This window comes from Cavia porcellus, unplaced genomic scaffold (assembly GCF_034190915.1).
Source record: "Cavia porcellus strain 051 isolate PalLab524CR breed Dunkin Hartley unplaced genomic scaffold, mCavPor4.1 scaffold_23, whole genome shotgun sequence".
In the NCBI taxonomy this organism is placed as follows: domain Eukaryota; kingdom Metazoa; phylum Chordata; class Mammalia; order Rodentia; family Caviidae; genus Cavia; species Cavia porcellus.
The window spans coordinates 54,400,504-54,426,487 of record NW_026947506.1 but is presented as its reverse complement, the minus strand read 5'-3'; the positions used below and the strand labels follow the sequence as shown (position 1 = coordinate 54,426,487).

Below are 25,984 nucleotides of genomic sequence, written 5' to 3'. Positions count from 1 at the left end.
GGATGCCCTCTTGTTATTTGCTAACTGAATACTGAAAGAAGTGAAATGTGAAGAGTTTAGAAACACCAGAAGCAGGGTGGGGTTTGGAGGGTGTTAGCCTGCAGAGTGGGTGAAGGGCAGGGACCTCGAAGAGGGATCCAGGTAGTAGCCTGCCACAGCAGGCCTGTCACAAGGAGCCAGACTTTTGCTCTGTGTCACTCCTTTGAGTACAGCACCCAGAAGTCTTGTAGCATGTTCGTCCCATGTTGGGAGCACCGAGAGTTGAGACCTTAAAACTCAGTCTGCACACGGTTGCAAGGAGGAGCTGTGCAGCAAAGCAAGTTTGGTGCCTCCCTGCTGGACGCTGCGTGGGTGGGAGTCAGGCCACCCTGCTGGCAGCAGCCAGGCTCCCATGCCCCAGGCTCTCTTCTACCTCCTGCCTGTTTCATGGCTTGGCCATGCAGATGCTCATGGGGCTATGCTGCAAGACATGACATGCTGTCCAGCGGGGCTGCAGAGGAGGGACTGTGGGTCCCCTGGTAGCCAAGGCACCGCCCACAGCGGGTTTTTTCCTAGGTGAGACTTGTGGCTCACCCAGCCTGAGCCCAGGCATAGTGGGCCTTAGTGATTCTTTTGCTTTTTAGTGACTTCTTAGCACTGCTAACAAGAAATTATGGTGAAAATATCCAAAACCAAAAGGAACTTAAATTTGAAAGTGATGGTTGGGTGTGGTGGCATATGCCTGTGATCCTAGCATTTGGGAGGCTGAGGCAGGAGGATTGCCATGAGTTGAAGGCCAGTTTAGGATACATAGCAATGGAGCTGGGGATTTAGCTCAGCGACATAAGCGCCTGCCTTGTAAGTGTTTGGTCGTGAGTTCGATCCCTGGTACCGATAAAAATGAAAAAGGCCAAAAAAAAAAAGGTATGCATAACGAATTCAAGGCTGGTCTGAACTACATGGTGAGACCCTGTCTCCAAAAAAAAAAAAGGGATTTTGTGTTTCCCTTTTTTGGTTTATTGTTTTTGTGGTGCTGGGGATCAAACCCAGGCTTCACACTTCACATACTAGACATGTGTCCTGCCCCATGCTGGCCTCCTGTGTGCACCCTGAGGGCCAGAGCCCTCCTTGTGGATATGCCAAAAGCTCTGCCTCACTGGCCACAGCCATGCCCAATCCTGCCCTGTCCTCGGAGACATGGCACTAGGCTAAAGAAGGCCCTCAGGTGTACCACTTCCCCAGCCATGTCACTTCTAGTCAGCCGAGGGCACTGTGAGGAGTCGGGGCAGACCGATACTGATTCTCCAGGTTTATCATCCCTGAGGTGTTTATTCAAGTGTTTCCACACAATAGTGCTCGTAAGATAAACCGGCCCAAGGCTGACCTGAGGGTTCCCTGGTGCCAGGTTCCTCTCTGGGAAAGCTTTGCATGAGTGTAACTCTTACCCTCCCCCAGTGCAGCAGATCCACTTAATGACTCGCTTGTGTTGTTATTCCAGGTCAGGGGTCACCACATTGCAAAGCTTGATCCTCTCGGCATTAGTTGTGTAAATTTTGATGATGCTCCGGTAACTGTTTCTTCAAACGTGGGTGAGAATGAATCTGTAAATGCTAATTTTAATGTAATTTTGCTTTTTTTTTTTTTTACCCTTCCCTCTTTTTTTTCTCCTGTCCTTTTGTGTGTGTCCTTCCCTCTCATCGTTGGCCCACTCATAGATACGAGGGCACCATGTAGCACAGCTGGACCCCCTGGGGATTTTGGATGCTGATCTGGATTCCTCCGTGCCCGCTGACATTATCTCATCCACAGACAAACTTGGTGAGGGTCTGAGAGCAGTCAGCTACGTGCTTGAGCTCCTCTCACTGTGCGGTAGCCAAGACGTCCATGCAGGAAGGAAAGGCTCTTAAGTTTCCTTCGTTCTGATCACTTGAAATTTATCAGGAATGCAGTGTTAGTGTGTTTCAGCCAGATTGTCCAAGTCTCAATCTGGGAAGTAAAATTTCCAATGGGAAAGCGTGTAGCACAAGAGAGAAGCTGGCCCACCCAGGGCAAGGGAGTCACAAGCTGCTCCAGAGAAAGCTCTTCTGGTGCCAGCTTTCTGTACAGGGAGCTGCTTCCCTGAGCTTCTGGTTCTGAGAAGGGATAGGGCCTGGGAGCAGCTCCTGTCCCTAAGGGCAAATCGAAGGGTGAGGCATGCAGTTTGGCTCTCCTGATTCGAAAATGGTGGTGATCACACCAAGGAAACTTCGGACAGCGTTCCTGCAGCGTCAGGAGGCCAGGGCCTTTGGGAGGTGCATGTGTGGAGCACACAGGGGTTTTGGTCACGGTGGCCAGAAGATAGGCCCGCCACACCCCAGCCTCCTCAGAGGTGGCTGAGTGGGTGTCAGGCTGGCACTCTCCTGCAGTTGCTTCCAGAGTTAATCTGCTTCTGTCACCGTGCTGCTAACCCTACTAAAGAAATGACAGCGTGACTAATTGTGACATGCCATGGCTTCACACAGGCGCTGTGCATGCTCATGATGTTGATGATCACCTCCTTGCTAATATTGCTGTTGGGGAAGGGAAAAATTAGCTTCCTTGAAGACACTTTAGGGAAGCCTGCCAAGAAGTGGCTCCCACAGTTGTTGGTTGAGTTGTGACTCTGGATCCCAATAATCAAGTGATGTTAGACATCACATGGTGTTAATTCTGGAATCGATGTTAGCGATTCGTAACTGCTCTTTAGCCTTGATTTCAGGGAGACCCCTAAACAATAAGGCTTCTTCTGCACTGTACCAGCCCAGTAGCAGGTTTAGGGAGTGATAGGAAAGGCTGCTGTCACACCCCACTGGTCTGTGCAGAAGACTTCTGTGTCCTCCAGAGGCGTGACAACCCTCTCCCTCTCCCTGCCCCGACAAGCATCAGCCGTGTGCCCAGCGCCAGCCACTGACTGGGCAGCCATGGAGGGGGCTCCCACAACACCCTCCTCAGGTTTGCTTAGTTTGCTAGAGCAGCACACAGACTTGGAGAATTTTCCCAATTTAATATAAGGGATATTTTCCCTGATACAAGTGAGTAGCCATGTGAAGAGGTACCTAGGGTAAGGTCTTAGAAGGGTTCTGAGACACTGGGGTTTTCATCCTTGCTCAGTGGCGTGCATTGCATCTTGCCCATGGGTCACTTCTCCTCCTGTGAGCTGCTGCCCAGACACTCTCTGAGGGTGTCACAGAGGCCACTGTGCAGGGTCCAGGCTGGTGCTGACAGTGGGGCACCCAGCCAGGCCTGTTGGTGAGCTGCTCTGCATTCCTACTTTGTGGGTGGGGACCAGAGCCTGTCTGAAAGGGGAGTTACATCCTCTGTTAGGTGGATAGATCAGAGAATGTCTTTATGGCCATCTCCAAAACAGACAAGGAAAGAGGAGCATTTCTACGGCCTGCCCTGGGGAGGGAATTAGGAGGCTGGAACCTGGGACAAAACCAAAAATATGAATCACGATATCCCAGGATGAGTGGAGACCTTTCAGGCCTTACTGAGTAGAACCTCTTCAGGCTGCAAACTGAGCCCTGCCATGTTGTTTACTGGTGAGAGTTTCGTGTTCTCCGCAAGTGTGACAGAAGTGAGTCTCATGAGTCTTGGAGCCCCTTTCCTGCATTCACCATGCAATGTAGAAGAAGAAACCCTTGCACATCACCGCTAGGGCCCAACACCCCTCCACTGACTGTCCCTGCAGTGCAGTGACTGTTTACAGAGCCTTTCAGCCCCTCTGGGTGCCAAGGAGCCGAGGACCTGCTGGGAGCCGAAGCTGTGTCTCACACAGCACCAGCAGTGCTGTTTTCTGTGCACAGCTAAACAGTGATGTTGTGTCCTACAGTACTGGGCATTGGACCCAGGGCCAATAGGTGTTCTGCTACTAAGCTACACCCACTGTCTCCCACTGGCCTTTTTTTTTTTTTTTTTTTTTTTTTTTGAGACAAGGTCTGGCTAGGTGTCCCAGGGGGGGCTTGACCTTGCAATTCTGTCTCAGCCTCTCAGGTAGTAGGATGACAGGTGGGTGCTGTATTATATGGCAGAGCATTTGACCAGAGAAGAACAGGTAACCCTTGGCTGTGCACCATCCCAGCTCCATGTCCCACCTGCACCATAGGGCCAGTTTCTCAGTGTCTTGTCTTTGAAACGGGGTCTCTCTATGCAGTTCAGGATGGCCTTGAGCTCACTTTGTAGCCTAGGCTGGTCTCAAATTCTGTGTCTTAAGATGAGCCTCTCTCTCGGTGGTTTTCAGCTTGAAGAGCCCTAAAGCTGTTCTGTCTACTTGATACTGCAGATGAAGGCGACCTGGAGGTGGCATCCCTCGGTGTCGCCAGCCCATCATAGTCTTTTTTTTTTTTTTTTTTTTGTCTTTTTCCTTTTTATCAGTACTGGGGATCGAACTCACGACTGCCTGTTTGCAAGGCAGGCGCTTGTGCCGCTGAGCTAAATCCCCAGCCCCCTCATCATAGTCTTCAACCCTGAGATCCCTGAGGGTTTTGGACAGGGCCAGCCTCTGAGTACCTGTCTCACTCGGGCCAGACAGCTGTCCTGCCTCATCCTCCTTGGAGGCCGTTCTGGGCCTCTCCCGCTGTCTCCGCTGCGATGTACCGGTGTTGTGAGGTTTGCGGTTGCAGATCAGCAATGACATGTTGAAGGCCAGAGGGCCAGGGTGCCTTATGACTCGGTTCTTCTTCTTTTTGGGGGGAGGGAGGCCAGGAATCAAACTCAGGACCTTGCACTTGCCAGGCAGGTGCTGTGCCACTGAGCTGTATCCTCGACCTCCAGGGTGCTTTCTGAACTGAGGCTAGAAGGCCCAGAGGTAGCCCCCAGCCTTCTGGAGCCCTTTGAGAACTCTGCCCAGTGCACATTCTAGTCCCAGTGTAAGCCAGGAGCCGTCCCTCTGGTCAGGGAAGGTACCTTGGAGTCTCATGAATTTGAAATAGTGTGATATAAAAGTCACAGCTGCTTCAGGTATGAAAGACAGCACTTGTGCGAGTCATGGATCATCTGAATGTGGAGGCGTGTCTATCTCAGCCCCTCTGTGCCACATGTGAAGGCCTGAGCTGTGTGTTAGACTGTTCCTGGGGCTGTGCACCCAGACCAGCCTCTCTGTGGGCCAGGGTCCCTGATCTGCCACCCCCAGCTGTGTGAGCTCAAGTGATTGCTTCACATCTCCACCCTGTCACCTCTTCTGTGTCGGTGTCACCACAGAGAACTGAGCTCTTTAGGATGTTGCCTGAGTGAGGACCAATGTGTGTTGAGATGCCCCGGCAGCATGCGCTGGCAGCAAGATGCCGTGAGCCCTGAGAGGTCAGGATTACAGGGGAGCCCAAGCTGCAGGAGCCTGACTAGGAAGTGAAGACCATGTGGGGAGGGGAGGGGAGCTGCAGGGGGTGCTCTGCCCTGCTGTCCAGGGAGAATGGGGTATGGTAAGGGGCCACACCTGATCAGGGAGCCTGCAGGGGAACCGGATGGGTTTTTGGTCTCCTGGGGCTGCTGTGTCGGGTAATGCAGCACGTGTGATGGCAGGAAACATAGGGGTCTCAGGTTGGGGTGCCAGGTTAAGGACTACTGTCTATTGCAGAATGATAGGTTTGGACTGCTGTCACACATGGAAGTGGCTAGGCCATGAGTCCAGAAAGTCCTTGCCATTTTGTCATACTGCTTGCTTCAGTTGACTGGGGGACTGGGGGTGTACTGCAGGGTTGCCTTAGTGCTCTCATCATAGGCTGCCTTTTCCCAGTGTAGTCGAGCAGTTAGTATTGGCATTCTATCCTGTTCCTTTGTGCCTCGGTATCTTCTTTGTACTGCAGTATTAGATCCCCACTTAGAAGTGGCATCTTGTGGCTTCTACATAAATTTTATAATAGAACTTTGTAGAGACAAAAGGAACATGTTTTTCTTAAGGGGAGATTTTTTCAGTGTAAGATTTAAGCTTGTTAAAGGGGAATCCAAGATAACAAGTGTGAGGGAGGCAAAACTTCCCACCTGTGCACTACTGTTTCCAAACACCTAATGACAGTTTTACATAGTGAACTTGACTTAAGTAAAAGTTGATGGGAAATGTCTCCAAAAGTGTGGCAGGGTTTCAGCTCCTTAGGTGAGTTAGCGTCTGGATCTGTCACAAAAGACCAATGAGGAACACAGTAAGTACTTCCCTACTTCTGATCTCCTGGGCTCTCTGGCTTCTGCCTCGGAGTCCAAGAAAAGCGAGCTAAGGGTCAAGTTGATTTCTAAGCCAGGGTGACTGTGGCTCATTAGTTGGTGCAGCCTCTGGCTCTGGGCGGCATCAGCCGAGCGTGGCTGGGTCCCACGTGGTGGGGCTGCATCACAACAGACACTCCTGACGGTAATGAGGCTCTTTGACAGAAGACCTGGGGACTTAACATGCGCATCACACCAGCTCCCAGCGTTGTCTCCTGCCCCTTGTCAGCTGTGCATCTTAGGGTTATTGCTCCCCAGTAATTGCTAGAAATGCACTGAGAACTCAGGTGCTGGGAAGTCTGTGCTTCCAGTAATTGACAACCAGGGTACCTTCCACTTTCCACTCTCTGTGGTTGGTGTCTTTTATTTATTTTTTATTTTAAACATAAGGAAAGTACAGGTAGAAATAATTATCCCTATTCCCAGTACCCAGACTGTGACGTCATCCCCGTAGCCTCTGCTGCTGACAGGGGTGAGCATCTTTGTTTCCTCTGAGCTTCCCTGTGCCCCCCTCCCTGGGCTCCAGGATGGACTCGCACCTTGGAGTTGGAGCTCCTGTGGCGGTCGAGTGTACTCTCCTGCCTTGACCTAAAGACGGAGGAGGAAAGTGTCTTCATTCTTGCCCTCAGTGTCACATGGACACTTTATGCAGGACTTGGATGTTCCACGCCTTAACGAGTGACTGGGCACCGTTCCTCATCCCCAGGGAAGGGTACCACCTTGCCCAGCGTGCCTCGTCCTCGAGAGTGAGCCTGCCCCGTGGTTCTCCTGAATCAGGACTCAAACCATCAAGATGAAAGGAAGCTGGCTTTTCTCAGACCCGGGGCAGGAAGCATCTGCAGTGACAGTGACCATGGCTCTAGCTGCTCCCTGCTCAGTCCCTGTGTGCCTCTGTACTTACTACCTGCCTTCCTGATTCTTGGCTTCCAGCCAGCTATCTAAGGAGCGGTCCGGAGCGAGGACTTGTGTCACATGAATGTTTTGGTCTCTAAGACAGGAGAACCTCTGGACAGGGCAGCCCTATCCAGTGCATGGCCCGCTTGCCAGTAGCTGCGTATCACCTGCGTGTCTTGGGATGCTTGGGAAGCGTCCAAGCACTTGTGTTCCAGTTTTGCCATCTTTGAGGGAAGCCTAGGAGTCCTCCTTCCATTCAGTATCATCCAGACTACTGGCTGAATGCTGTCCAAGTCAGGCTTTCCAGTTTCCTTTCCTCAGTTTTCCATCCTACAGTGATGTAGATTGGGCCTCTGTGACTGACTGCCCAGGGAGCAGTCCCATCCCCCCTCTGTGGAGGCTGTGAGGAGACCACAGTCGCCTCACTCCAGCTGTTCTACGAGCACATGCATGTCCCCCACATGGCTGTCCGTGGCCATCCCTGCCCCTCGCCATCCCTTCTCCGTGTGTGTCCTCGTGCCGTGTCTGTGCTGCCTGTCACTGTGGTGATGCCCCGGGTTCCAGCCTGTGTTTTGAACTAACTCTCAACCTGTCTTTTTCCTTCTGCGCTCACCCACGCTACCCCACCCTGCCTCTCAGATCTTGCTGTTTTCAAGGAACGACTTCGAATGCTAACAGTAGGAGGTATGGAAATAATGAGCCTTTTCCTTTTTGGAGTCTAGGACTTCATCTAAATAGGATGCACAGCTTTTCCTAGCATGGGATCTAGGGATAGTTGAAACAGCTTCTGTCACTGTTTTCAAGTTACCTGTTGGCATATCCATTTCCCTCTCATGTAGTTACTAATCCCTGCACGGCACTGTGTTCCCGGGGCCCTTCCCTTTCTGCCTGTGTCCTGAGAGGGCATGGTCCTCTTCCCCACCCTGGCCATCACTGAGCCAAGCCTCCCCCAACATAGTTTGTCACCAGCTCCTGCCAGGCTGAGGCCGTGGCAGTGCTGCGTGGTGGCTTCTCCTATCTCCAGACGGTCGTGGCTTTGACTGACTGTGGATTCTTCTGGGTCATGCTGCCTGAGACACTGGATGATATTTATACAGTGTTCCGTGTCAGAAAGATGATTGGAATATTAATAACGGGCATCTGGGAGCTTCATGAGTTGACTCAGGCAACAACACCCCGAGGAATCCAGAGTCAAGGTGCTGGGGTGTTGCCTGCTGTCATCTCTTTCCATCCCCTGTGCCGGCAGCCAGGTTCTTCACTTCTGGCTTCTCAGACTTTCTCTCGCTGCCCTGTTTAACTCACAGGGTCTGCGAGGCTGTGCTTTGTGTGTGTGCTCCTGAGATGGAACCCAGGGCTTCTCTCCTCCAGGCTGTTCTCTACCACTGAGCTCCATCCTCGTCTCTTTTTTACTTTGATACAGGATCTCACTAAGTTTTCGAGGCTGGAATGGATGGTGTAATCCTCCTTCCTCAGCCTCTGGAGTAGCCAAGATTCTAGGAGTGCACCGCAGTGCCTAGCAAGACTCCACATTTAAGTTAAACTTTCCATACACAGATAATTAGAGTCCCATGCAACCATAAGCACTAACATTGTGCCCTTGAGTGAGGCTGCTAACTCGTGAATCACTATACCCCTTACTTCTGGCCTGGGGCTGCAGTCAGAACCCAGAAGCCTTCCCTTCCGCCATGCACTGTGCTTGCCCGGTGACCACTGTGCGTCCTCTTGTTTTCTTTGGTGTCATCATTGCAGACTTTAATGTGCCACGTGAGTGGATCACAGCGGATAAGCTGCAGAGTTGGCCAGCCACTGCCCTTGTCTGGAGCCCCTGCAGGGGTTTGACCACCAAGGTGCTTGACCACCCTTCCTTCTGTCCCACAAGACCCCTTGGCAGAGAGGCAGTGTGGGCAGCACACAGGGCCTTGTGCGGAGCATGTGTCAAATTTTGATGACAGATGGGTTCTCAGTTTTCCTCTTATCTGTAGTGTTTGTGTTGTTAAGTCTTAACTTTCAACCCTAAATCCCAAAGACTTGCCCCTAGGTATTTTTCTGCAGGTTTCATAGTTCTGTGTTATGGATTAAGTCTGAGATCCATTTGAGTTCATTTCTATGTAAGGTTCAGATCAAGGTTCTCTTATTGTTTGCCTGTGGGTGAAAAATCTAGACTCCCTTCACTGAGTCACTTCTGACCTTTCAAAAGGAGGCTTTTTGTGTGGATCCACTGTCTGGCTTTCCATTTTCTTTACTCTTCTGTCCTTCTGCCAGTATTGCACTACCTTAATTGTAGCTTCCAAGCTTTTATTTTCTGTTTTCAAAATTGTTTGGACTATTCTAGGCCTTTTAAAAGTGTCTTTGTATTTATAAAGCTTTCCTAATATTTTGATAGGAATTGTGTTAAACTAGAGTTCTATTTAGGGAAAATTGGGAAACGTTCTTTCTATTCTCTTTTCTAGAAGCTCATAGGCATCCATTTGGGACCCCTACGGTCTCTTATAAGCTGTTCCTATCCCCCTTTCCTTTTTCACAACAAATTTTCCTGAGAGGGAGAGGGAGAGGGAGAGAGAGAGAGAGAGAGAGAGAGAGAGAGAGAGAGAGAGAGAGAGAAAGAAGAAGGAGGAGGAGGAGGAGGAGGAGGAGCAGGAGCAAAGAGCATTGTTAATTTTTTTTTTTTTTTTTTTTTGTCTTTCTCATTTTTATCGGTACCGGGGATCAAACCCACAACTGCCTGCTTGCAAGGCAGGCACTTATGCCGCTGAGCTAAATCCCCAGCTCTGCATTTTTCATTCTTTAATCATTTGGTAGAATTTTCCAACAGAATCATGTGGACATTTCTTTTTCGGGAACTTTTTATCTATGAATTAGATTTCCCTATTGGTCATAGGCCTAATTCAAATTTTTTCCTGTTGGGTGAGCAGTGGTGGTCTGTTTCAGTTAAATTAACAAATACATGTAGAATTTATAACATCCTTGCTGTCTTTTTAAAATCTTTTAATCACAACCTCATAGAAATATCTACACCTTTCAGTTCTTTTATTAAAATACTGACACAAGTTCTCCCTAAATTGCTAAGTTGCTTAACGTCTCATCTCTGGAGACATCTCACTTTATTGCTGTATTAGTAAATTGTTTCTTCTCTTTTTCTTTGTAAGTCTTACAAGGGGTTTGTCAGGTTACTCATCTTTTCATTGAATCGAGTCATTTCCTTGATTTTTCTTGGTGGTTTTGCTCTTTTCAGTTTCATTGAATTCTACTGTGTTATTTCCTTTCTTGTTAGGTTTTCTTTGTTTGTTTGTTTGTTTGTTTGTTTTTGTTTTTTCTCTCTTCTCTTAGGTCTTTGGGTAGGAGCTTCCATGATTGATTAAAGACTTCTTTTCTGATGCGTGTACTTACTACTATAAATTCTCAGCTAGGTGTAGTAGAGCATACCCCTAACGCAGTGCTTGGGAGGCTGAGGCAAGAGGATTGCTGAAAGTTCAAGGTCAGTTTGGACCACAGAGTGAAACAGTTAAAGATGTGCCGAGATGGAAAACAGCCATTTTTTTGTTTGTCTTACTGTGTAGTTGAGGCTGTCTCAAAACAACAACAACAAAAAAAGGCCAAATTTCCCTCTTGGTGCTCCTTTAACTGTCTCATTAACTCTTTTTTTCCTATTTATTTATTTTTAGTTTTCTCCTCCTCATCTTCCTCTTGTTCATCAAGTTTAACATGCTGTGTTTGCATTCAGTTTGAGGGGTTTTTTTGGTATCTTTGATACTTCATGTTTGATCTTTGCATCGTTTGGTTTCCAAGTAGTACAAGGCTTTCTTGTTCTGTTTTGTTTTGTTTTTTTGGTACTGGGGATCGAACTCAGGACCTCATGCTTGCCAGGCAGGCACTTAAGCCACTGAGCTTTCTTGTTTCTGTTACTGATTTCTTGCTTGACTTCATTGTGACTGGAGACTGTATTCCATATAGTTTCAGTTCTGGTAAATTTCTGGAGGATTTTCCCCTGTTTTAAGTGGGCTATTGCTTTGGATGTCTTGGTGTGTGCTCCATGACCATATGGAAAGGTGCCACTGCCAGATCTTGTTAGTTGATGCTTGTTGGGTTCTCTTAGGTCTTTACCAATTTTTTCTTCTCTTCTTTTCTTTCTTTTTGAGACAGGGTCTTGCTATGCAGTTCAGGCTGGCCTTGAGCTCACTTTGTAGCCTAGGCTGGTCTCAAACTTGCAACAATTCTCCTGTCTCAGCCTCCCAAGTACTGGGATTACAGGCATGTGCCACCACACTCGGCCCAATTTTCCTTCCAGTTTTTCAATCATTTGTTGTAAGAGAGATACTGGAGTTCCCTGCTATAAATGTGGAGATTTTTGTCTTTTTTTGCTTGTTTGTTTTGGGGTAGTACTGGAGATGGGACCTAGAGGCTTTGCACTGAGCTACATACCCAGCACTTTCTATTTTTGAGACAGGGCCCTGCTGAGTGTCTTCAGTTGCCCAGGCCAGGCTTGAACTTGTAAACCATCCTGCCTCAGGATGAGTTCTTGTTGGTCCAGACATTCTTTGTCATGCCTGGTTCAAATGTGGATTTCTCTTGTCTCTTTTTAGTCTTTTTTTTTTTTTTTTTTTTTTTAATGGTTCCAGGGCTTAAATTCAGGGCCTGGTGCCTGCGAGGCAGGCACACTGAGCTGTATTCCCAGCCCCTCTCTTTTTAGTCTTGTCAGTTTCTGTTTCACATATCTGATAGCTCTCTTTATTCGGCGCACGCACATTTAGGATTGCTGCATTTTCTGAGTAGATCCTTTCACTGTAGTTTAATGTTCCCTCTGTCTGGTAGTTCTTTTTTCTTTTTTTTTTTTCCTAAGCCCACTTTTATCTGATACTAATACACCTTGCTTCATTTGATAGTTTATATATTTTTCTGTCCTTATTATCTTTAACTTGACTATATCACATATGAAAAGAGTTTCTGATAATAAGCATGTACTTGGGAAATTCTTTGCCAATTCTGTCTTCCATTTGGTATATTTAGGTCATTTATAATTAATAATTTTAAAATGTTAAGGTTTAAGTCTGCCATTTTATCCCTTGTCTGACCCACATTGTTTTTTCTTTCTTTTGTCCTTTTTTATGATTCTTTTATTTTTTTCCTCCTGTTCAATTCCTTTGAACATGAGTGATGTGAGGATTGAACCCAGGGCCTTCACATTGAGTTATGTCCCCAGCCCCTTTTATTTCTCATTTTGCAACAGGGTCTTATTAAGTTCCTTAGTGCCCAGGCTGGACTCAGACTTGTGATGCTCCTGCTTCAGCCTCCCAGAGTGCTGTGGTCATGGATGTGTGTACCGCCATGTCTCGCTTCCTTTCGCCTTTCCTTTTGGGGTTTTTTGAGACAGGGTCTTGCAGTGTAGTTAATGCTGGCTTTGAATTCAAACTCACAGCAGTCTGCCTACCTCAGCCTCCCAAGTGCTGGGACTACAGTTGTGTGCCACCACACCTGGCCTGACCATCCTTTAGGAAAGGTCTGCTAGACATATTCTTTGCCTTCCTTTACCAGAAAATCATTTTACCTTGCATTCCTATAGGATATTTTTGGGTGTAGGATTCTAAGTAGACAGAATGCTGTTGTTTTGTTTTGTTTTTGAGACAGGGTCTTGCTGTGTAGTTCAGATTGGCCTTGAACCTTGGATTCACTTTGTATCTCAGGCTGGCTTCAAACTCATGGCAGTCCTGCCTCAGCCTCCTGAGTTCTGGGATTACAGGTGTACCCCACCATGCCCACCAATCTTTTTTCCCTCTAGGTAAGATGTCATTTTATAATAGCTGCTTTCAAATTTTTTTTATTTGGTTTGATATTACAAAGTTTTACCATGATTTACTTTGCCATGGATTTCTTTGGGCTTGTGCAGCTTCTTGAATCTGTGGATTTAAGTCATTGCCATCATATTGAAGTCTTTTATTATAGAGTCATATGTTCCGGAGGTTCTACTCATTTCTTTCCTGTCTTCTCTCTGGGTTGATTAGTTTCAGTTCCTCCATCTTGAAACTCACCTAATCTGTGTCTCTTTCACCTGCCATTGAGCTTATCTATTAAAATTTTTTGACTTTTTAAATTTCTGTTTGGTCCTTCTGTATAGTTTTAATTTTACTGAGACTGTCTATTTTGTGACTTGGTTTTTTGGTCACTGTCACATCTGTAGTCATTCACTGAAATCATTTTGTGATGGCACCATTAAAACTGTGGGTAATTTTACCATCTGTGCCACTGCAGTGTTGCTGTCTATTGCTTTTCTGGTTTTATTCCACCTGAGATATTCCTGGTTTTCGTTATGAGTGATTTTTTTGTTTTTGTTTTTAATCAAAACTGAAAGGAGCTTTGAGGCTGTGTTTTGGGTATGATGGCAAGACTTCAATTTTAAAGTCCTTGGATTTAAACTCTGTGTTGCAGCAGACTCCACTTCCAGAGCTAGCCTGGTGGAGGAGGATGCTGCCACCTTGTTCCGATAGCTGGGTGCTGCCAGCCGGACATGTCTTAGTCTCCATCTGGGGCTGGTTGGGATTGCAGTGTCATCTGTAGTTTCTGCTGCTGCATCACAGTGCTGACCTAAAAGTTTTCTTACTAGGCTGTGTTCCTCCTGATGCTTGGTAAAGAACAGCTTTTGGATGTCTGTTGCCTGTGGCTTTTTCTGTTTCAGCTCTGAGATATTGGAGCAGAAGAAACCCCTGGGATCTCCTTGGCCATTTTGCCTTCTTTTTACCTTTTAAGGGCTTCCTCTTTTGTTTCCTTTTCTCATTTTAGTAGCATTAGGGATTGATTCCAGGCTTTTCACACTGAGCTACAGCTCTAGCCATGTGTTGTTTTGAGAGAGTCTTGCTAAGTTGCCCAAGTTGAACTTGACCTTGTGATCTTCCTACCTCAAACTTCAAAGTGCTGGGATCCCAGGTGTGAACATCATACCCAGCATGCATTTGCTTTCACATATCATCTAGGATTTTGTTTGCACTTGTGTCCTCTACCTTCCCAGGCATGGGCCTCTGTATGTTTAATTTCTGAGGCCAAGGGTATTCAAGTGGAGGGTGTCTCGGGGAGTCCCCAGCCTCACTGGTTTTGCTTGCTCAGAGGGCACAGCACACTGTCCCCATCTGGATGGCACTACCTGACCAGTTGATTTCACAGTCTCAATATTTTGCTCAAGAAAATGTAGACTGTGGATGCTTGCCCCAGGATCTGCCCCCAGACTAGGAAAATTTTCCAAAAATGACTTTGCTTTTCCTCCACGAATGCCATGGGCCTGTGTGTGCCCCTCTGGCCATGATTGCAGAGGTACATGGTTGATAGAGAACCAGGGGGAGACAGGTAGGCTCCCCCAGGCCGCTGCTGCTGTCATCACCCTCTGGGTGAGAAGACTGAGTTGCTTTTGTTTTATCAAAACAAAAAGAGCTTGAGAAGCATAGTTTAGTTTTAAGATGTAAAAACTGCACTGATGCATAAGATAGTCAAAGGTCATAGCTCCCCACTCTGCTTGAGTCAGAGTCACCTGAGATTCCTGGCTCCCCCAGGACCACTCAGACATGTATGGGGCTGAAGCCTGGAAACAAGCACTGTCACCGAGCCCATAGTGAAGCTTGCAGCATCCTGCGTTACCTCTGTGCCTTTGTGTGAGAGGGCAAACCCTCCTTCAGCTGGGAGATGGTGGCACCGAGCTCCGTGTAGCGATTCACTGCTGTTTGCCTGCCCAGGTCCGTAGATTGTTTCTGAGTGGACCCCAGACTAGGGAAAGAACCTGTCTTCTCCTTTACTGCTGACTTGGAGATAGAGCACGTGAGGTACACAAGTCTAGAAAGAGTCTTTCCTTGGTGGCTGCTCTTTATCAACTTAAGAGTGTGCTTTCCAAAAAAAAAAAGTGTGCTTCCTACGGAGGAGGTGCAGCATCCTCTGGACTGGGCCATGGGGCAAGGGGAGCCTGCTGGGCTCCCAGGATTTAGAATCTTCTAGGAGAGGAGGCCATAAGCCCAGGCCAGCCATTTCCTCTCCTCTGCTGCTATGGGGGCCCTGCACCGTGGCCAGTGACTGCTTCTCCCTCATTTCGTCCTCAGCACTTGGTCGGCCGTACACATTTGATTGTTATGAAACTCATATTGATCTGCTCTTCTCTATCAACTCCTCACTCAACTGCTCTGACTTCTTAACTCTTCATTTGCTGTTTGATTGATTTACAGAATGCCTTCTCACGGACCCCTAATTCCCACCCCAAAATTAATTTTTATCTTGGGGATAAATGGTATTGAAATTATAAATAATTGGTGCACTGGACTAATACATGCATAATAGGAGCTTTGTTCTGGTTTACTTGTGACACCCAGTAATGATCTCAGCTCCCATTTATTGCTAAAGTTTCAGGCTGTAAGATATTTTTGTGTCTCGGGGGCTTTTTTATATCGTTTTTTTTTTCTTTCTGCTCCCCTGGGGCATCCCTTCCCCTCCCTATAACTGCGGTCCCTGGCTGGCTATGCCCTCCCTCACCGCCTGCCTGCAGGGTTCTATGGCCTCGACGAGTCGGACCTGGACAAGGTCTTCCACCTGCCCACTACCACCTTCATCGGGGGACAGGAGTCGGCATTGCCTCTGCGAGAGATCATCCGTCGCCTAGAGGTAAAAACAAGAGCCAGTGTCTAGAATCGTCTAGTGGATTTGAAGGCTGGGTGTGGGAGATAAGAATCTCCACAAACTCAAGGCCACCCTGAGCTGCACAGTGAGACCCTGTTGTAAAATATGTTATCAAAAAAAAGTTACTTATCAGGAACTTGCATTGGTAGGATACTTTCAAGACTGGGTCTTTTGCTTGTCCTATATTTTTTAAAAAATACAAGTATAGGCATGATTTTCAATTAGCCAAACACAAAAGCATTCCGTGTAGTCAGATCCCAGGATAAATTTATTTCTGATACATGAAGCCCTGGAGGATCCCCTACAACCTGGGGGTCAGGCCTGGAGCCATTGCTCCCCAGGTGGACAGGTCCCAAGGCAGCAGGTGCTGGCTCTTGTCCCTCTTCCCCACCCCCTTCATTTCTCTCAGCCTTAGTTTTCTTTGTCTCTCATTCCTGGACTTTGTAAGGATGTGGCATGCTGGGAACCCCTTACAGCATGTTACAGATGGCCAGTGGGTCTGGCTTGTGTCAGGCTGCATGTGTCTCAGCTTTCCATCTGGACAAGCCACACCTCTGTCTGCAGAGCCCGTTCCAGAGCATAGGATAGGTTTCAGGAGATCTGTGCCCAGTGTTAGCTGTTGTGTCACTTAGTGCTCTAACCAATTTAGAACCCATTGCTAGATTCAATGGCCCAACAAGTCCGGGTTGCACCCCACTGTGGGGGAGGGGTCCCTGAGGCCCCTGCCGTGGCTGGACAGTAGCTTGGCTCCCCAGGGCAGAATCCTCCCTTCACACCGTGGTTCATTCCTGCTTTGGGGAATGTTGTGAGGATTCAGATCCTCTTGAGAATTTGCATATGTTGGCCAAGGGCAGCCTGCAGAGTTGGGTGACGGATGAAGACCTGCTGTAGTCTGTGACAAGCGTCTCATGACCTTACCAGCATCTGCAGTTGGAGCTGCTTCATTCCTATCCTTCCTCACCTGCTAGCTATGGGAGAGGAAAGGGTGGAGACCACACCTATGCCAGCCTCAGGAGAGGAATCCTTCCTGTCCACATGCCAGCCTTGCTCATTGGTGTTATCCTGTTCATCATGGGAGACATGAGCCACCGGGTACTGTGTGCAGAGCATCTGAATCACTTTTTTAATATTGAAAAGATAATATGTTGATACCATGTTTCAAATAAGACAAGTGCACTTATCTCACCTGTGTGTACTGGGAAAACTTAAACTACTAAGGCTAAGTGGATCATGAAACTGAGTGGCTCACATCCTGCTTGTGCTGGCTGGTGTTGATCTGAAGTTCTTCCGCCACCTGGACTGCGCGGGTAGCATCCTGTTGTAGCCCTGTCCTCCTTTAAGGGGTCTGTCCTCAGGTGACTTGGCCACTCTCATGTCACACCTACCCCCTGGTGTCTCTCCTGTTGATCTGATATGGTCAGGATGACAGACAAAAGGTGATTGCCCCAAAAGCCCTGCCCTCTCCAGGAGTCTGGGCCCCAGCTAGGCCTCCCCGTGCCCTTCTTCCAGCATCTTTCATCACCTTCCTTCCCAGGAGCACAATCGGAAAGGGGTTGCTGACAGCCTCTGGACTAAGTCCTGTGTGTCCTAATTCCCCCTCATTCCCTAGTGTGAAGGGGCAGAGAACCCGCAGCACCTCCACAGGCTGCTTTGCTCTCCTCCTCTCCCCCAACCCAGTGCCAGTACCCCAGATGCCACAGCTTGGGGCACAGACATGCACAGGACCTTGCCAGGCAATGGAGAGGGGTAATGTCAGGCAGAACTGAGACTCTCAGTCCCATGACCTGGTGCTGATCTTGTAGCTTTGAAGAAAAGGAGAGGAAGTGCTGCTTCTCAGCCTCCTAAACTTTTTCTGAGTAAAGGAGAAGCTGTAAGACAGCTCCCAGCCTCACTAGCCTTTTCTCCTGGGCATTGAGCTAAGGCCAGGAAAGAAAACAGGCTCGTTGGTCCGAAACGGCACCCACGTGGTAATGGCCGTAGGTTGGGGTTTGTAGCCCTGCAGTTTCCTCTAATTCTTCAGCAGTGGGAATTGCACCTGCCAGGCTTAAAAGGGAGAGAAGAGAGGCCTGAGCACGCTCAGTGCTGTTCCGTCCCTTCTGCCGGTAGGTGCAGCAGTGAGAGGGGAGGAGTTCTGCTGCTGGCACCCTGGGCCTCCAGGACAATGGCACAGTACAGAACGCCACGGTGGCTCAGGAGAGGCTCAGGGCCACCACAGGAGCACTGAACTCAGGCAACTGAGATGTATTTTCTCCTCTCTGGCCTGCCCTTCCCAAGGGCTCTGCTCCTGCAGAACGGCCACTGCCTCCTCTCCCTACTTTGGCATCCGGACGTGGTTAGGGGCAATCTGGTCTGTTTCAGACCTGCCACTTGTGATACACACACTCATGTGCTTGTGTAGCCCCGGAATTGCTGAGAGGAGTCAGGTGTGAGAAAGCCTCAGTCTTTAAATGGCCATGGAGCCCCCAATAGCACACGGGACTCCTAGGCACCGGTGCTGGTGCCACGATGCACACAGCCTACTTTTTTTGGAGGATATGGTGTGTGCTTCCTCCCCAGGAGTAATGAGTCGGTGGACTGGGTGCTCCCTTGGCCTGAACAGTGGGCCTGACAGGCTCCTGGCGTGCAGTAAGCCAAGCACCCAGTAGTACCTTGTGGCTGGGCCTCTGCTTTCTCAGAGCTTGCTAGGTGCATTAGAGAAGGAAGCTGTACTCTCCAGCCATCCGGCCTGCTTCAGTGTTCTTTCCCGGGTGAGGGGGTCAGTTGGCTGCTGCCAGCTTATCAGGGTGCAATTCGTGTCCATCAGTGACCCCCATGTCCCCTTGTGTGTGGGGACAGATAGCCTACTGCCAGCACATCGGTGTGGAGTTCATGTTCATTAACGACCTGGAGCAGTGTCAGTGGATCCGGCAGAAGTTCGAGACGCCAGGGATCATGCAGTTCACCAATGAGGAGAAGCGGACGCTGCTGGCCAGGCTTGTGCGATCCACGAGGTATGGGGCTGGCTGGGGTCCAGAGCTCAGGCGTCTAGGCAACCTGTGGCTGTCAGTGGGATGCAGGCCTAGATGTGGCCATGGCCACCTGCCTATGGAAAGATGACCTGGTGAGCAGAGATAGCCTCTGAAGCACCCTCTTGGTACTTAGGAAGGTGACATTAGGACAGGGGACATTCTTTAAGGTGCTTGAAACCCTCCCAGGTTTGAGGACTTCCTGCAGCGGAAGTGGTCCTCTGAGAAGCGCTTTGGTCTCGAAGGCTGCGAGGTACTGATACCTGCCCTCAAGACCATCATTGACAAGTCCAGTGAGAACGGGATCGACTATGTGATCATGGGGATGCCCCACAGGTATGTACGGTGTGCAGGTGCCAGCTGGGGGAGGCAGGAGGCTTCTTGGTTTTCAGGGTGACCAGAGCCCCCTTCATCGTGGCCAGAGCCACATGTAGTTCAGACTGGTGTTGGCTTGGTGCTTAGTTGTATAAGGATTGAACCCTGATTCCCTTACCAGGTCTAACCTCAGGAGCCAGGCTGCTCCAAAGCTAAGGAAGTAGAGGGCAGGTTGGTGGTGTGGGTGCGCTCTTTTCGGCATTCTGGTGTGGCTACTGCCAGGGCCAAGAAAGAGCCATGTTATGAGTGAGAGCAGGGCATGGAGCAGCTGTGCCCTGAGGATATACTCACCTCACCATATGTCCCAGGGGACGGCTCAATGTGCTTGCCAATGTCATCAGGAAGGAGCTGGAACAGATTTTCTGTCAGTTTGACTCGAAGCTAGAGGCAGCAGACGAGGTGAGTCAAGGACCTGTGTGGAGCTGTGGGGCATGGCAGCCTCTGAAAACAGCGGGTCTCCTCCACCCAGTAGCCCACATCCCTTCCTGGGGACTGCTTCCCTGACCTGGGTAGGCAACCTCAGGGAAAGGCTGCACCTCCTCCCTCAATGGAGAGCTAGGAGTGAGCCTTTCCTGCCAACCTTGGTCTCACTGGTTGTACCACAGGGCTCCGGAGACATGAAGTACCACCTAGGCATGTATCACCGCAGGATCAACCGCGTGACCGACAGGAACATCACCCTGTCCCTGGTGGCAAACCCTTCCCACCTGGAGGCTGCGGACCCTGTGGTGATGGGCAAGACCAAAGCTGAGCAGTTCTACTGTGGCGACACTGAGGGAAAGAAGGTGAGTCACTAGGACCAGAGCAGGAGTTGGTTCATGTTTTGCGTGTCTGCGGAGCAGCCACTCGTTTACCCTTGATAGACAGAGATGTGCTCACTGAGGAGGGAGGCCAGTGGGGAGCAGGAGTGGGTCGGAGGGGTGTCATTCAGGTTGCTGCTGGGATGGGGCAGAAGCCCACTCTTGAGGTTGACACAGGCTCCAGGTGTCTAGGGTCCTACTGCAGTGTTTGGGTGTGACAGGGAATGCTGCGTCCTGACAGCAGCCTGCGCATGTATAGAAACTTTCCGTAGATTGTAACCATTTGCACTTCCTTATCTCCATTAGGATTCTATTCACAACAAAGTCTGCAGTTTTTACTATTTAATGAGGATGTAAGTGAGCAGGATGGTGCATGCCTGTAATCCTAGCACTCAGGAGGCTGAGGCAGAAGGTTGGCTGCAAGGTGGAGGCCAGAGCCATAGTGCTTCGTCGCAAGCCTGAGCTACATAGTGAGACCCTATCTTACAAAACAAAACAAAGCTTTATAATGACCTAAAAACCGAATAATCAGAAAATGAAATACTTATAATACCTGTAGGGTGCATGTTGGGCGCTTTCTAGCCTGCTCCCGAGGACATTTTCCTTTGCTCTTGTGCTTGCTCAGGTGTGGGAGTCAGGTAGTATAGAACTGGATTTGGAAAGCTTGAGGTGACTTCTGCATTCACAAGTACATGCAAAAGCCCTCTCGAGCGGTCCTCACTAATAATACCGAGAGCGTCCTGAAAAGTAACGTGTTACTGCAGGCAGCAGAGGGTTTGTGAAACTGCTGCATGTCCACATGAGCCAGTGCTCTTTAAGCTGCCGGGACAGCTGCTAGGACAGAGAGACCCACTTGCCCGCAGCTGTGCGTGCAGAGTCTGAGACTCCAGTCCTGTGCAGTAGCCAGTGGTCCTGGCCATCCCCCGACAGGTGGCTGCCAACTGTCCAGTTACCTTGGGCCCCCCACATCCTCCTGCTTCCCCTGCTGCTTCCAACACCGTCAGGGAATTAGTAGGTTTCTGCTATATAGCCTACAGGAAGATGGGGTGTGTGTTACTTAACCTCAGTATTCATGGAAGGTTATGTACTGCCTCCTAGAGCCTGACTCTCCAAGGGGAGAGTCATCTGATCTATTGTGTGAGTGGCCCTGGGGCGCATGTGACAGAAGTGTTTGTGTAGTGCAGCACTATATGGCTGCACCAGGGAACCTGCTTTCCAGAACTTGGAGAGACCTCGCCTGGGTGCGCAGCAGGTGTGGCAGTCGAGCACGGCAGTGTGCTGCGATGGCGGAGCCTGGCCCTGTGCCCTGGCGGCAGGAAGACAGCTCTGGGGATCAGAGCAAGTGACTTCATGCCAGCGGCTCTCGTTTCCAGCAAGACAACAATTAGGCATTGTGGTGGAGCTGCACAGCCTTCCAGGGGCCCCCGAGCAGGCTGGACACTGAATCCATTGTCTGACTATCTTGCTAGCGTCCTTCATGGCCACCAAGAGGCAGGACATGTGCCATCTTGTTTTTAAAAATTGTTGATTTTGTTCCTGAAAGGCGAGTCCTAGGCCATCCCTTGCTAGCAAGAGGACTTGGCACAGGATTGGGGACCAGAATGACTATGGAAACTTGGGAGGTACAGGTCCACAACCCCATAGGCAGCACAGCACAAGGGGTTGCATCTCATGTCACCTTTTAGGCCAGGAACCCACCTGGACATTTCTGTGAAGGCATTCTTGAAACAAGGCACATTTAAATCAGGATTTTGAGGAAAGCAGGTAATCCTCCACCTTGTGGGTGGGCCCCCAAAGCTCAGTCCAGAGCCTGCAAAAGATGACCAAGGTCACCAGGGAAGAGGGAATTTTCCTGTAGCCAGCTGCCAGGCTCTGACTGCATCCTCCACTCCTCTCTGGCTCTGTAGCCTGCCCTGCCCCTCCTGTAGTTTGACTGTTCTGGCCTGGTCCCAACCTCAGGAGAACCCCAGCTAGGACAGCCTGCGAGTGGCACAAATTTCAAAGCCAGGAGCAGGGGCTGGAGGGACACTGAGCATGGGCAAGCATTGCAGGCAGCAAGGGTGATGTGCCTGGCAGCTGGAGGAGAAGCTGGCAGGTGGGAGGAGACAGCTGAGTAAAGAATTAGATTGGAATTAGGAGGGTCAGTCTGAGCTCAGTTTCATTTTACAGATACAGAAACAAACCGTGTACGCACAGATGTGTGCATACACCTCTTCCAGCTCTGCTCACAGGCAGGTGACAGCACACAGAAATCGGACTTGGATCCCCTCTCCCTAGAGGAACTGGGCTAGCCAGGGCAGCACAGCGGGAGGTGCCCAGAGTTCACCCAAGTGAGCAGTGAAAGGTGGTGCTGTTGTGTGCAAGCTGTCAGGGATTTACCAAGGCACCCGAGCACAGATGAATACAAACGAGCGATGCTGAAGAGAAGGGAAAGCCGCTCTGCACCCCGCTCCTAGGGTAGGCATAGTGGGAGTCAGCTGTTACTGTCTGTCCTCACCCAAGGAGCATGCTCTATGTGGTGAGTGCTACGAGGCTGAGGTAGAACCTGGGGAGGAACAGTACACTTCTCCCCACATAGCATGCAGAGAAGGTGTGATTTGGGGAGCATCATAGACAGCAGCCTGCCAGGGGACCAGGGAGCCCACCAACACAGCCCACCAACAGACACACTGTGGTGGCAGCCCACCCCAGGGGCCCGGGCATGTCGGAGGAGGTCCCCCCAGTGCCAAGAGAGCTGCCTTGGGAGCTGTTGGTGGCAGGACATTGTGGGTAGGGATCAAGCAGATCCACCAAGATCTTAGCAACTTGGGCCAGAAAGGGATTGGGGCCTTTGTACTCTTCTGCCTTCTAAATTCTAAAGTGTCTCAAAACCTTATTTGTTTTGAAAAACAGATTGCAACTCATGTTCTGTGCTCACCTCACCTCACTCATGGGCTCAGCGGTTGGGACATTTTAGATTTGGGGTCTGCTTTGTAGGTGATGTCCATCCTCCTGCACGGAGATGCTGCCTTCGCTGGCCAGGGCATCGTGTATGAGACCTTCCACCTCAGCGACCTGCCGTCCTACACCACCCATGGCACGGTGCATGTGGTGGTCAACAACCAGGTAACTCCCAAGACTGCTCGGCCTCTCTGGGGGGCCTGTTGGCCTCGTTTCCTGATTATTAGAGGGTATCTTCTGTTAAAAATTTAGACAATGTTCGATCCCCAGTACCAGAAAAAAAATTTGGACAACATACAAAAAAAAAATTTTTTTTTTTTGTGGTCTTTTTGAGACAGAGTTTTACTGTGCAGTTCAGGCTGGCCTTACAGTCACTTTATAGCCCAAGCTGGCCTCAAACTTGCAGCAGTCCACCTGCTTCAGGCTCCTGAGTGCAGGAATTATAGACTTATGCCACCATGCCGAGCAGGAAAACTACTTTTTTTTTTAAATGAAGAAAAAGAGGAAATTTTACTTATATCTTAAAGGTGCCATTATTTAGGACCAGGACACCGGTGGTTATTTTTCACTTTGTTTAACAGCATGGGGTCCTGGGATTATAGCTTGGGTAGAGCATGTGCCTCTGGATTACAGGGATGGCGTCCTCCTCAAGAGGCGTCAGAGGGACTGATGTGGGACTGGTGCCAGGGAGCATGAGGACTATTTATTTCCACGTGTGAAAGTGATGAGAAAGAGGGCCTAGGAAGAGAAGTGGGACCTGGCAGGTATGGAAAGAAGGAAAAATTTCAAATTGCATAAGTAAATATGGCTCCATGTAGTAAACACTAAAAGACTTGGAGTTTAAAAGGTGTGATTATACCCAGGCCTGAGACCCTCGCCTATAATCCCAGCTCCTCAGAAAGCTGAGGCAGGATGACTAGCCCAAGGCCAGATGGCTACACAGCAAGACCTTGTATCAAAAAAATAGCCTGAGCCAGGCATGGTGGTGCACACCTGCTATAATTCTAGCCCTCAGGAGGCTGAGGCCAGAGGGTTGCCATGCATGTGAGGCCATCCTGGGCTACACAAGCTAGTTCAGAACCAGCCTGAAATACATAGCAAGGTCTTAACTTTTTTTTTTTTTTTTTTTTTTTTTTTCCTTTTCTCTTCAAATCCGTTTGATTTCAAAGAAAAAAAATAAAATTTCAAAGAACACATCTGTCAGGGGCAACAATAGTACATACGTTGTACATTGTGCATTGTCTTGTTTTTTGGTACAGGGGATCGAACTCATAATCTCGCACTTATGAGGCAAATGCCTAAGCTGCTGAGCTAAATCCCTAGCCAAATCATTCACTAGAGCACAAGACATCTGATTCAAATGTCCGAACAGTGTCAGTACAAGTCTTTCTCTTCAGTGACCTCAGAGCAGTCAGTAGTATAGCTGTCTTAGCTGTTTTTGTATACATGTACATACATAAATGTATTCATTTGTTCAGCTTCTCACACTAGTGAGACAATATAATGTTTATACATGTGTGTCTGATTTATTTCACTTATGCATGTGATATCAAGTTGCATCCATTTACCTGTAGAAGTGTTCAGTTCTTCTTTATGACTGAATAAGTACTCCATTGTATAAAAATGCCACATTTATCCATTCTTCAGTGGATGGCATTTAGGTTATTTGAAGAGCTAGCTAATACAGATTGTGCTGGTATAAACATGGGTGCACATACATCACTGTGTATGATGTTTTTAATTCTTTTGGGAAGATACCCAGCATGGGGAATAACTGGGTCGAATGGGACCCCCTAGTCCTAGTTTTTTGAGGAATCTCCACATTGATTTCCACAGTGGTTGCACCAGTCTACTATCGCCAACAGTGGAGAAGAGTTCCTTTTTCCCCACAGTCCCAACAGTGTTTGGTTGATTTCTTGATAATAACCATTCTTTCTGAGATAAAAGACCCAGTTTTAAGAGCCTGAATCAAAAAGGCGAAGAATATTAATGAGCATAATAGCATCTGGTAAAAAACCACCAGTTATTAAGTGGCTGTTGCAATCAGAACAGCAAATCGGGTATGTCATATATGTTAGTCCACGAGGTGGTTCCCCACACAGAGGGTGACATTGCTGCCACTTTACAGAAAAGGAAATGGTGCAGGCGACTTACTCAAGGTGAGCACCAGGGCCAGGCCATGATCCACCTTCCCCGGGCATGATACAAAGAAGATCTGGAAAAACTCATCAAGGAGAGAGGAGATCTGAAAACAAAACCTACTGCTGAGCTTTCTTTTCCTTTGATTTTTCTCCTGGCAAAATCTGTATGCACTGGGCCTGAGGGTGTGGCTCAGCGGTGGGTGCACGCCTGGCATAAAGGAGGCCTGGGTTCCGTCTCCCATGCCATCCCCTAACGTGCAGATACAGTAGTCTTAGCCTTGCTTTTGTTGAGATGAGGTCTCACTAAACCGCTCTGGTCCACTCTTTAGTACCTCTGTAGGTTAGGCTGCTCGGTTTGATCTCTGGATCTTCTGTTTCTTTGCTGAGACTCTGTTTTTATCCAGGTAGGGGAGAAACTGCTTTTAATGGCCTCACCCTGCTGGGCAGTTGTCCAGGTCCAAACTCTTCCCCAGACACTGCCTCAGGCCACCAAGGAGTCTTGGGGCCTAAGGACCTAATCGCCATCAGTCTGTGCCTGGGGAGACCTGGGCTGTGTAGTGTTTTGTCCTACACGGTTGGAGTTGAGCAGTTACTGAGTGTGTTCTCAGGTTGCCTCTTCCTCTGCAGAGTCATCTGACCTGTGGGTGGGTCCATGTTGCTTGTTCCTCTCGTGATCAGCGGGGCCATAACAAGGCAGAGAGGATGCTGGGAACTGAAAACCTTAGCTATCTGCCTTCTCTGGTGGGACTCCAGGGTGTGGTTTGACCTTCAAATGCCATCCAAGAGGACTGAGGAGAGTACAGCTTCTCCATCTATGGTAGCGCAAGGCCCTGTGGGGGCTTTTTATAGCCACAAGTTCAATTTTTGTATTACCCATAGTACTATTCAGTTTATCAGTGTATTCTTGAGTGAGCTCTGGTAATTTCTGTCCATTTTCTTTAGGTTGTAGGATCTGTGGGCATAAAATATGTGACAGTCCCTTGCTGAGCTCTGTGGGATC

The 25,984-nt window shown here is 49.0% G+C and overlaps 1 protein-coding gene across 5 annotated transcripts in view; it reads left to right on the top strand.

Annotated features, from left to right (window-relative positions):
• Window positions 1-25,984, top strand: part of Ogdh (oxoglutarate dehydrogenase) — a 62,819-nt gene that overhangs the window by 24,566 nt on the left and 12,269 nt on the right. For 2 of the 5 annotated variants that reach the window (XM_005001921.4, XM_005001920.4), the window contains exons 4-11: window positions 1,695-1,797; window positions 7,723-7,767; window positions 15,593-15,708; window positions 18,559-18,713; window positions 18,918-19,064; window positions 19,412-19,502; window positions 19,709-19,888; window positions 22,880-23,008. In XM_005001921.4, coding sequence (XP_005001978.1) covers window positions 1,695-1,797; window positions 7,723-7,767; window positions 15,593-15,708; window positions 18,559-18,713; window positions 18,918-19,064; window positions 19,412-19,502; window positions 19,709-19,888; window positions 22,880-23,008 — 966 coding nt within the window. Of the gene's footprint in view, window positions 1-1,477; window positions 1,569-1,694; window positions 1,798-7,722; window positions 7,768-15,592; window positions 15,709-18,558; window positions 18,714-18,917; window positions 19,065-19,411; window positions 19,503-19,708; window positions 19,889-22,879; window positions 23,009-25,984 lie in introns of all 5 variants that reach the window. The other 3 variants (XM_005001922.4, XM_063234395.1, XM_013148222.3) reach the window with 3 other exon arrangements.